The 11387-nt window shown below is 41.5% G+C and overlaps 1 protein-coding gene across 6 annotated transcripts in view; it reads right to left on the bottom strand.

Annotated features, from left to right (window-relative positions):
* The window catches only part of SMARCAL1 (SNF2 related chromatin remodeling annealing helicase 1), a 43059-nt gene that overhangs the window by 29326 nt on the left and 2346 nt on the right, over positions 1-11387 (bottom strand). For 5 of the 6 annotated variants that reach the window (XR_014228255.1, XM_082312720.1, XM_082312717.1 and 2 more), the window contains exons 3-7: positions 10997-11047; positions 8032-8292; positions 6764-6814; positions 2705-2885; positions 1593-1743 (exon numbers count right to left, since the gene is read on the bottom strand). Coding sequence is in view for 5 of the 6 variants with exons in the window: in XM_082312720.1 (XP_082168846.1) it covers positions 1593-1743; positions 2705-2885; positions 6764-6814; positions 8032-8292; positions 10997-11047 (695 nt within the window). In the remaining variant the exon portion in view is untranslated. The remainder of the gene's footprint in view (positions 1-1592; positions 1744-2704; positions 2886-6763; positions 6815-8031; positions 8293-10996; positions 11048-11387) is intronic. The other variant, XM_082312718.1, reaches the window with a different exon arrangement.

Consider the following 11387-nt stretch of genomic DNA (forward strand, 5'->3'; position numbering starts at 1 on the left):
TTTGTCCAAAAGAAGTGCTTTGAAATTGTCCTTACTGTTAATTATTTAAGTTTCAATGCTGAACTCCAAAGGCACATGGCTGCAGTACTTCTCACCCAAGAGTACCTCGCATCTTCCTGCTAGCTTCCTATGGCACCTTGAATATAAAGGCATTCAGTGGCCTGAGCCCAGAAAGCCAAAAGAAAACACCAACAACTCTGAGATTAAGAAAATTTCTGGCAATTCAGCTCCAGAGACACCACAAAAGCTTCTACCATTACAGTAAAACACATCTGTGCAAGAATGAACTGAGTAGATTACAGACCATAATAAACTCTACCTTCTTCCACTTTGTGACACATTTTTCTTAGACCTGCACCCTTCACATACCCACAAAGCAACACAGATCATTCTAAAGCAAATGTCCTAACAAAACATCTCCCACAAACAGCCTCCTGGGGAGTCAGGAGGAGGACAAGGAAGAAGAAATCAAGCACTCAAAGGAAAAACAAAAGAAAATAAAACAAAACAAAAAAACTAAAACCAACTCATATTGCTTAAATCTCTTGAAGTGGGATGTAGGAGTTTAGCTTCAGGTACCCAGTACTTCAGGAAAACAGGCCCCAAATTGTTCCCAGTAGGTATCCCACAGAAGCCATGGATTCAGGCTAGGTGTTGACCCAAAGGTCTACAGGCCTTTGAAATATCAAACATGATGAGTATCACTCCCTTGTTCAGTAAACAATTTCATTTTCTTGTTGCCCAACATTTTGTTGCACTACTAGGTGTGAAAACACAACCCAAGATACTTTAACAACCTGGTTACAGCACAAAACCAGCAAATCCCGACCAATACAATTATCAGTGCAACATTCCAGGGAAAGCTAAACTCCCACTCTCTCCTGCTCAAACATGAAATTACTGACCTAAAACTTCTGGCTCACCTTTTTCTCCCACAGTGAAAACTTCACTAGCCTATGGCAACCCAACAGCCTCAGTGTACAAGCCACAACAGTGATTTATTTCAAGATACATTTCCCAATGATACAAGCTTTCTTGGGCTTCTGATCAACATTAATAAAGGTCTCAGAGGAGTCAGCAACATACAGGGGACAGGCCAAAAGACATGTTATGACAGACACTTAATGATGATAATGGGCCTCTTGAACAGAGCGGAGAATCCCAGCATCTGGGCTTCTATTCCAGCCAAGAGACTGGCAAATACTGCTATGAAGGGTGTGAATACAAGAGACAATTGCTTGAATGCAACTATTGTCTTTGACAACGATGAGTAAAACGCCCCTTGGAGCCAGCTGACTTGCAGGAACAAAGTTAACAGAGGGTCAGAGGAGATATTTTCTCTAGACCTCCCTCCTTCCAACAGATCAGCTGGACCACAAAAAGAAAACTGGCCAATAAAAGAGAACAGGCATATATCATACAGTCAGTGCCAAGCAATTCCCCCCCCTCAAGTTTCTAAATGAGTACAAATTTTAGTTTCTTCCCCTTAACATACATATTTTTTAAAATTTTAACTTGTACAGAGTGCAACACAGCACAACCGTCACACATACCCTCTACTGGCCACCTGCACGTGCTCAAGCTCACAGTACCTCTGCCCATGTAAACCTCACAGAAGACGGAGTCACCACCAGCAAGGGCCATTCCTTTCGGTAATATGCAGCAATGCAGATTGCCTGGATGGTCTTGCCCAAGCCCATGTCATCCGCAAGAAGTAAACGTCCATTTCGTAAAATTGCAAAACTGGGGAAAATAGAGAGGGGAAATAACGAAGCGTCAAGAAATGGGTTACCATCTGTCCTGGCAGCCAAGATAAGCACAACCCATCACCAAGCCTATAATGTGGATCACCTGGAAGTGATCTGGGTTCTTCAGTAAACCTGGATCTTCTCCCTTAGTCCTAACACAACTGAGCAACTCACAAATCTCTTAAAGCTTGGAAGCTCCTGAATAGAGTGGTTCAGGCAAGTCCTTAGAGACTTTGATTTCATATGACGAGTAGTCTCAAGACCTTACAATTATTTAAAGCACATTCTCTCCATGATATTACTCACATTCTGTCCCAAAGTTAATCCTGGCTGAGCTAAGAAAATATTATTAATAACAATGCCACTTTAACACCAGTAAGTACAGACTTTCCTGGATTGCATCTTGAAGTCAACAACTAATGACCATGTATGACGGGGACAGGGACATTTAAAAGTTTATCTCTACATACAATTAGTCATTTTAAATCTTTCAGGGCCTGGGTCCCATTTTCTGGCACTTTCCCATGTGTAGTTAATATTTAAAAAACAACAACAACAAAAGAGATGCACTTGGGGAAAAAAAAAAAATGACCTTCCAAAATAAAAAAATCATATGACAATTAGGCACATACTGAATCACAAGAGGAAGATCAGAGATGTATCATTTGAACAATTTTATGAGACTAGCAAAATGCTACTTTCCTCCTGACTCATGATGAAGAATTCTAGCTAGAAACAGAATAGATGTGTCACTCAAAAAAAAAAAAAAATCCACAAAAAAAAGCAACAAAACAAAACATACAAAAAAACCAAGAGCCCAGAGTGCTGGAGTGTAACAGCCCAAGATTCTGGAGAAAGTGGAGCCCTCCATGGAAGACAATGCAGCCTGGGCACCAATATAAAGTACACAATTCTAGGCAAGGACTAGCTCTTAACAGCATGCAAAAAGGACATACTTCACACCTTCCCGCTGAAAGGGCATGAGGCTCATCACAATTTTAGAGTCCACTACTGAAAGGTCAGCATCAGGAATGTCCGTCTGTGACGCAGATCTCTGTATTTGAGCAGCAAAGGTTTGTATTACTGCCTCGGGCAGTGGCTCCACTTCTACCGACACAAGGCTCTGTAACATTTCCACTGCAAAGAACAGAGCAGTTTATTATCAGAAGGGGCAACATACACACAACTTACATTATGGATGTCAGGGCACAACCCTCGACCTCATCAACAATATTATTTCCTATGCTGAAACAGCTCAAGAAAGCACTGCATCATGCACAGGTGTTGGCCTGGCCTCTTCCCTGAAGTCTATTTCAGAACCACATGATGAATCACATCTCCTCCCCTTGTATTTAGACTTGGTTATAAAAAACTGAAAGTCTGATGCCATCATTCAGAGATGATTGCTACTAATACAGCTGGAACTGGATTATTCACACTGAGGGCAACTTAGGGCACACTTTACTCAGAAATGAAAGTATGGATTTAAACAAAAGAGCTCCTGAAGTCTAGAAGGCAGGGGCATCTTTATCTTGACCTTGGCATTCTGCATTGAACCTTGGCATTCTGAGGTCTCCACCATCCCTGAGTGATCAGGAGTGACCTGAGACACAGTTACCTGAAGAAGATCATACACCTTCAGCTTTGACAACTCTCTTCTCCTCCTGCTCCCCAAATTCACACAGGTTTGGCTGGCTCCACCTTATCACCCCTCATTTACCATGTTTGGATAAGAAAACACAAAGCACCTCAAGACTCAGAGAAACTGCTCTTGTACCACCATCAGCAGCGCTCTGACAGAATCCTTCAGGGACACAGTACCAACAGCAACTCCCTGCTCAGCTGGTGTCCCCTGCTGTTCTCCTGGACAGAAGTAGCTTGCGGGCCAGAATCAGCCCGCAGGCAGCCACCTGAGTCCCTCACCACTACTGTTGTTTCACCCATGAACCATCTCAACTTTACCTGCAGCTTAAAACCTTCCCAGTCAAACTAAAGGGATCCGCAGCCTCCATTATGCAAATACATCAGGGCCTTCATCTTTTCAACCCATGCATCACAACAAGCAAAGCGCCAGGGCAGTTCTCCTCCTGGACAACCTTATTTCAGTCCCCTCCACTAGCCTCTCTATCCCATCTCAAAAAGATAAAAGTATTTCTTTTTAGTGCAAAAGTAAGTTTCTATGAAAACAAATACCAGTTTAAAACATGCAGTGAACTGGGACCAGGAAAACATGTTTAGTAATCAATCTTTGACCACTGACTGAGAAACAAAAGACACCTCTACACCAGGAACACAATGCATGTGCACAGATCCTTTATTGCAGGAAGCATCTTTTTTTTATTCAGTGGTTGGTTTGTATATGAAGTCAGGAAGACATAAAACAACTCTGTCTGCAAAAATAACCAGAGATATGCAAACTGAAATAAGAACTCACTACACCAGGAGTAAATGCACCTCCAGAATTCAGTTAAGTATTTTCATTTCAGTTATCTCCGAGAGAAAAGCAGCAGAATGGACCCCTGCCATATCAAGGGGGAAAGCAATTCCAAGAAATATACATATGAAAAGATTTCCATTTGTGATTGGGCAATGACCAAACTTTTTAAATTCTCCAGTTTAATTTATGCTTCTTCAATGGCAGGAACTCTCTCCACCCAAAGTACAGCATAGGCTTGTTATTACACTCACAGACTGAGCTATGTGTTAGCATAATTGCTACAATTTGCTCACTGATAATTCTGTTGCTATTGTTCTGTACATGAGCTGGGAGAGTGATTAAGATATATCTGCCACCAGCATGATTCATCCAACAGACATTTTTTACTGAAGTGACCTTTATATAAAGATGACTGAGCAACTAGGCAAAGAGACGTTAACCTCTACAAACAGTTCCCAGCTAGCAGATCTCTCTGCTGGAAATGGCAACCAGCCTTTTAAAATTCTTTTCTTTTTTTTATTTTAACATAGGTAAACGAACAGGCACAAAGCAAATGCTGTTCCTCAAAAAGGCATGTGCCAGAAGCCTCAAATGCCCTCACAAATTACACCCTGCAAGAACACTCAGGGAGAAATTTTTTTGTTGCTTTCCTTAAGTTTGTGAGATTCTAAATACTTCATGTGAGGCATACAATTGCCAGCCAGCATGGCCAAGAGAGTGACAGACTGGGAGATGATGTGTTTGCTCAGACTGCCTAACACGAGCTACAGGATCAGGCCCTTTGCACATACAAAAGGCCCTTTTAGCAAATTAAGAGAGATCATCAGCTCTCATTGAAACCAGGGCCTGCCAACATCCCAAACCTGGAGTTTCATAATAGTCTCCCCCAAGACACACTCATTTGTTCTCATGATCTGGCATTCCTACAAGGCCCCACAACGTGGCTTTCAGCCCTACAACCACTACTAATGTTATTAAGACATGCATCATAGGAGCATGCAGACACTCAATTATTAAACATGCGTCGGTATCCCATGGAAGCAGGAGCCAATGCTGGAGAAAAACTACTCTGAGCAATAGCATTTCAGCTCTGAAACACTCAGTCACACTTTCTAAGGGCGTGTGTAGAGCACCTTGCTTATTATCTTTCTGAAGCCTACCCCAATCAAATTCCACAGCTACATACCCTCACACAAGTACCAAGGCAAACACAGCAGGCCAACTGGGATGATAAATAATAATTATAATACTTAGGACTTGCATAATGGTATTCATCTCAAAGCACCCTATAAACTTAACTAAACATAAAAAACTAAGAAGCAGATGTGCTAAGAGCATGCTGCTGAGACTGGATTATTCTGCAAAGTGGCATCCATTTTTAAAAAAAAAACAAAACACAACAAACCACAGTTCTACATTTCAGTTCAGTGAGTCACAGCTTCACCAGCATTACACAGATGCATAAAGGCAGGAGTCTACTGCTCAACTTCTACCAAGAAATGAACACTGTAGCAACACTATGTGCTTAGATTCCAGTTGCAAGGGAAAATACGATGCTCTCAAAAAGATTTTTTGACGAGGCTTTCTTTTAAGCATCCATCAACCAGCACCGAAGCATTTTAGTAGAGTATGAAATTCTGCTTCAAGAAGAATGCTTCTGCTTCAAGCAGATTTTCACACTTCTGCAAGAGAAACAGGCAGTTCTTGTTTGCCCCACAATCAACTCAGCTATGGAAGCAACCTAAATTCTAACCTCCCTCATGTTATCAATTAAAAACTTAACAGTTCTGTGCTGCCTGCAAAGCCGTTATTACTAGCAGTAACATATGAAGCTGAACAAAATCAGCTAGACAGTCACCACCTAGACTGTAACTGTGGATGAACTGGCTGTTACAGAAATCACCAGTTGACTTGAAAACCTAGCGCTCTGTCCGGAAAAACAAAATTTCCTGGGTGTGAAATGAAATAGCACAACACAGTGCACACTACTTAAAGAACTGGAAGTAAAACAGCCTGATACGCGTTTGTTTTCTAAGCAAGGGGTGGCTGTGCCAGTTTACAAATTGATATACTCACAAAAGGGAGCAAGGCAGGCTGGCACTGAGGACAAGGGGAGCACAGCTAAAAACAGTCCATATAACAATTTCTGTAAGGACAGGAAGGCCTGGCAGCTACCATGCAGACCTCTTCAAATTTGGCAAGTGGGAACAGAGGAATCCATTCTCCTGCAAGTCCTTAGTTCAAGTAGAGCTGCTGTACATTGTAAGCAATAAAAATAACTTTGTGATAGTAAATACATTCAGGAGTTCTAAGAAATGGTACAAAAATTCAGTGCAGAATCTGACAAAACAGAGCCACCCTGCCCATGGGCCCCTAAAGGACTGCCATGAATAACACACATTTATAAAATTCTGAGTCTGGACAAACTGTAAATGTCTGACAACACAGGAAAACACCTGCTTCACGGTTCGTTAGCATCTTATCTCCCCAGAGCCAAAAGGCTTAGCCCAAGAAATGAAGTTAGAATTAATTTACCTCCCCAGAAAAAAACCCTAGCCAGGAAAATGCAGGTACTCACTCAGTTTGGGATAGTCCTCCAGCAGGAAATTCCACTTTCTGGTGTTCATATCTGCAATAGTTACAACACACACTGTCATAAGTCCCTTTTTTAAAAGACTGAATGCTCTGTCCATAAGAACGTGGCTATCCATCCATAACCTCTGCATTTCAAAACTGCTTTAAAAGAATTCTTAACTTGTCCAGCAATCAATTCTCCTCTGTTGGCTTTCACATTAAGCAAACAGTTTGAAGAAGACTTAAAAGTACGAGCACACATCTAGAAGTGGTGGTATCACCAGAGCAAGCCAAGGTCAGCTCCTCTAATGAACCAGTGTAATGAACCTACCTGCTCAAGGATTTTGGCAACACTTTCTCTTCACTCCAAGAAGGGATGAAGAATGTGCATGAAGGTTCCTATTTGTTAACCAACAAACTCTGACTTCAGTCAGTAACACAATCACCTTCAATTGTACCTCTGTACCCTACAGATGATGTGCTCAGGATGGTACAGAGGAAATTCCCCAATTCATCAATACACAAAATATAACACGAATGCCAGACTTGTCTGGCAGGTTTATCCCTGGGTAGCACCTGCCTACAACTTCCAGGGAAGGTTAGAGTGAATTCAGAGTCAGCTGAAGACACAATGAGCCAGGTGGGACCCTGCCCAAAGAACAAGAGCCCCAGGATTCGTTCCCCATGCTGTCACTGACCTGCTGTGACAATGTGCAGGTCACCTCATCACTCTGTGCTTCATTTCCCGCATTACAAGTGGGAAAAACTGGTATTTACCATGGAAATCTGGATGCCAACATAAAAAGTGCTCTAAAGTTCCACTTGCCTCAAAAACATCAGTAAAGCTGCTGGTAAATTCAATCTGCTCAGGCAGTTGCAGCCGTTATACACCACAGTAAAGCGGGAGAAATATGAGAACGTCCAACTGCATTTGATAGTAAAGACAAGAACTTATGCATGGCCTCCGTACTGCTAGCAAATCATCAGCGCATCCCACCTCAACAGTAAATGTAATCATGCCGAGTCCTGAAATATCACCTTGGCTAACAGGCCCAGAAAAGGACATGCTCTGGTACAGAGTAAAGAGCAGGACACAGATACAGCACTACACCAGAACTACAGGAGATCTCAAAATTGTCACCAAAGTACATCCTCTCATGCTGTTTCAGAGGGACGGACTCTCACAGTTTCTCTCCTCTGAAACATTCACAGCACTCCAAGAGCAGCCCCAACGACATCATTAGAATAAAGCAGAAATAACCAGAGACTCACCATAATTTCTGGAATCCATCTGTTTGAACACTCCAATCACTTCTGCAGAATACCCAATATCAACCTCAAACCGCAAGCGAGAGATCAGCACGCACTTCCCTTTGACAAGGGCTGAGGGTTTCTTCCAGTTCTTACACATCTTCAAGAGGGATTTCACATCAACCCTACTGCCAATGAAAGGAGAGCCTGATGCCAAGTCAACTGCATTTTCTCCTCCCAGTGGTGCCAGAATTACTGACGAAAGTTGATTTGCTGCTTCCACTAGGGAGAGAAGCATGAGATACAAAGAAAAGAATTAATAACAAAGAACATGGATAAAACTAAAGATGCACAGGATACTTTGGGAAGAGAAAGGACAAGAGGATGACAGACAAACCATGCACCTTCAAGTTTAAAAGGAATGATGATTCCCTGCTTTCACTCACAGGGACAAAGAATAGAGAGAGTGATGGCCTGGCGAGCAGGCTAGTGGGATTTTCCACAGAGAATACAGCAGGGGCAGAGGGAACACGTGACAGTAGGTGAACAAGGGCCTGTCCAGCGCTGTCACTCCCTGTCAGAAATCCCAAAATGTGGCTCACTAGGCCTGGGCAGGCAATCTGCAGAGCCACATTCAGCAGGAAATTGCACAGAGTCATACAGTGCTTTCACTTACAAAGTTGCAGGGACAGGGGCATGGTGACCAATAGTATGTGCCTGAAAAGATGGGAAGGTACTTCTGCAAACAGCAAAAGAGAAAGATCTAAAATTATCTGCCTCATGTCAATGTCTGATATGCAATCTCATCTAGGAGGAATGCTGTATATTCGCAATACCGTAGGAGGGATATCAGGAAGGAATCTAGTCCAAACCCCTAAAATCTCTTTTGTTACAATTTAAGTCCATCACCCTTTATTCTACTGTGTCTTACAGTTAGACTTGTACTTTCCCCTAGCCATCTGCACTCCTGTCTTACTAATCACCAGCAGCCACCTCTGTCATGATGCCAGGGCATGGGGAGAGAAGGGACACAGCATTTCACAGCTGTTCGCCTGAGACCACAGCTATCCACACTAACAAACGTTCCACTTTTCCCTGTGTCTCTCTGCCAATCTAGACCCACACATTGTCTTTATCATTATAGCTGAACTTTGATGGGTAAGGAACAAGAACAATTTTTTCTTGTATTTTTACAGCAATAAAATAATGAATTTCATCCCCAAGACTCCAACGCATAGGTACTACAATAGCACAAGGATTCACTAGCATCTCGAGAGTCCATTAGACTGAAGAGCAGGGGACAACTAAGCACATTTTACCTCCACGTATCTGTAAAGAGAGGCAGCCTCCCCTATCCAGTAGCTGTTTAGAGTGAGCCCAGGTGAATCTAGTCCTTTGAGGACTGAGCTGCACATCATGATCCACCCTGCTTCTTTTTAAATAGTCCAGCTTACTGATATGCAAAAACAACTTAAACAAATTTAAGTTCAGTGGTTAAGATCTGAAAAGGGAAAAAAAAAGGAAAAAGAAACAAATTCAGACACTTTCCCTAACCAGTTAGTAAGCCATTTGGATCTCATCCACCATTATTTTAAAATAAGTGACTTCCAGAATAAACCCAAGCATTTGAGATTTCCACTCCAGAGAAAAAGTTTGAGAGCATCAAGTGAAAGTAATTTTTAAAGAAGAGGACTGACTAGGAAACCACTGGTTTAGACTTTCTCCTCTCAATGCACCAAGCAAGAGAGTTTCAATGCTACTGTTCTAGCATTGCATAGTTAAAGCTCATCTCTACAACTAATACTGAAAGAAATTGAAGAAAAACCACCATACTTTACTCTTTTATTTCACTATCTGTTTCTAGGCTTGACTGCATCTTTAATTTATACTACAAAGAAAGACATGTAATACACAACAACATTAATCAGAAGAAAAAAATTAATACTGGGAAGTTTTAAAATAACTGTTTTTACACTTACAAGACTTCAAACCAAGGGCCTTTTAAGTCAGTTCCCTTTTCTTAGGGTATTTTTTCCCCTGCTATCGTTGTCCAATGTTGGTCTCATATTGTCTTCTCTTGTCAACAAGAACTTTCCACAGAGAACTCATATATTGGATATCTTTAAGGAAAAAAAGCCTGATTTCTAAAAACCATCCTCTTCATTTGCAAGCTCCTTGGTGCAGAGACTCTGCTCTCATCTGTACTTGATACACTTCAAGCAAACCAGCAGCATTTAAATTATAAATGTGTGGCAACCCACATGGGAAGCTAAAATACCAGCACTCAACTGTGGGTTTTTCAAAGTGCTCAACACAGGCCTAATTCTGTTCCCACTGAAATCAATAGTGATTTATCACTCGCTTCAATACAATGTGCTTTTGAAAAGCTTACCTGAAGTGTTTGCCTCTATCATCTCTCAATCTTTCCAGAACAAAATGACAGGAGAGAAAAAAGATAAAGCCATCCTTGTTATGCCAAAAAAAGGCAAATCCATTTTCAGTCTCACTCAAAGCCCTAGAGAATTACCCTTTTTCCTTTTCTGACACCCAAAATTAACAGGAAAAAATGTAGCTGGGGGTGGGGAAGAGCTGTTTAAAAAGAAAATACATGAACGGACCTAGAAATTAAGCATTAGCCAGTGAGTGGAACACACTCAGTTCTCAATACAGATTCATATGAAGCACCTGCACAGCAGATATTTTTTCTGTGATCCAGCTTGTTGGCTGCTGAAAAATTCAGCAACAGCAGAAAAAGTTAAACCTATGCTTGGCATTTAGATTATGTGAAAAACTACGTTATTTCTAATCAACTACAAAGTGTCAGAAAAATGTTATGAGCTAGATGCCTAACAGATGGGTATTATGTTTGAGTAGCACTACTTTTATTACCCCAGAAAATAACAAAGCTAAATAACAATTACGGAAGGCAGGGGAAGGGGGTAAAGACTTGGATTCTTTTTTATCATTCAACAACCCATTTACTTACTGAAACTGCTGTAATCTTCCAGGCTGAAATTCCATTTTTTCACAGTAGGATCTAAAATTGGGCAGAATATGAATCATTTGGGGTAGAAAAAAGTGCTGTTGTGAAATGTTCATGCGAGGTAAGAGAGAATTCAATCTACTCGTGAACTTTTTGACACACATCTGAAAAACAGTATGTCCAAGTTCACAGCTACATGACACCAAAAAAACCATAGGGCACATCAATACTAAGACAAGAAGAATGCAGCAGCCATTCATAGGGAGCAGCAACATATGGGTGGGAAACAAAAGTACAATATAACAAATAAAGGCAGGGAGAAAAGATCAGAAGCAGGCCAAAAGATGGAGACTCCACTGCTCTCAGTAATCCAGTTAACAGAATTGGCTCATCA

Source organism: Platalea leucorodia, assembly GCF_965183815.1.
Source record: "Platalea leucorodia genome assembly, chromosome: 5".
In the NCBI taxonomy this organism is placed as follows: domain Eukaryota; kingdom Metazoa; phylum Chordata; class Aves; order Pelecaniformes; family Threskiornithidae; genus Platalea; species Platalea leucorodia.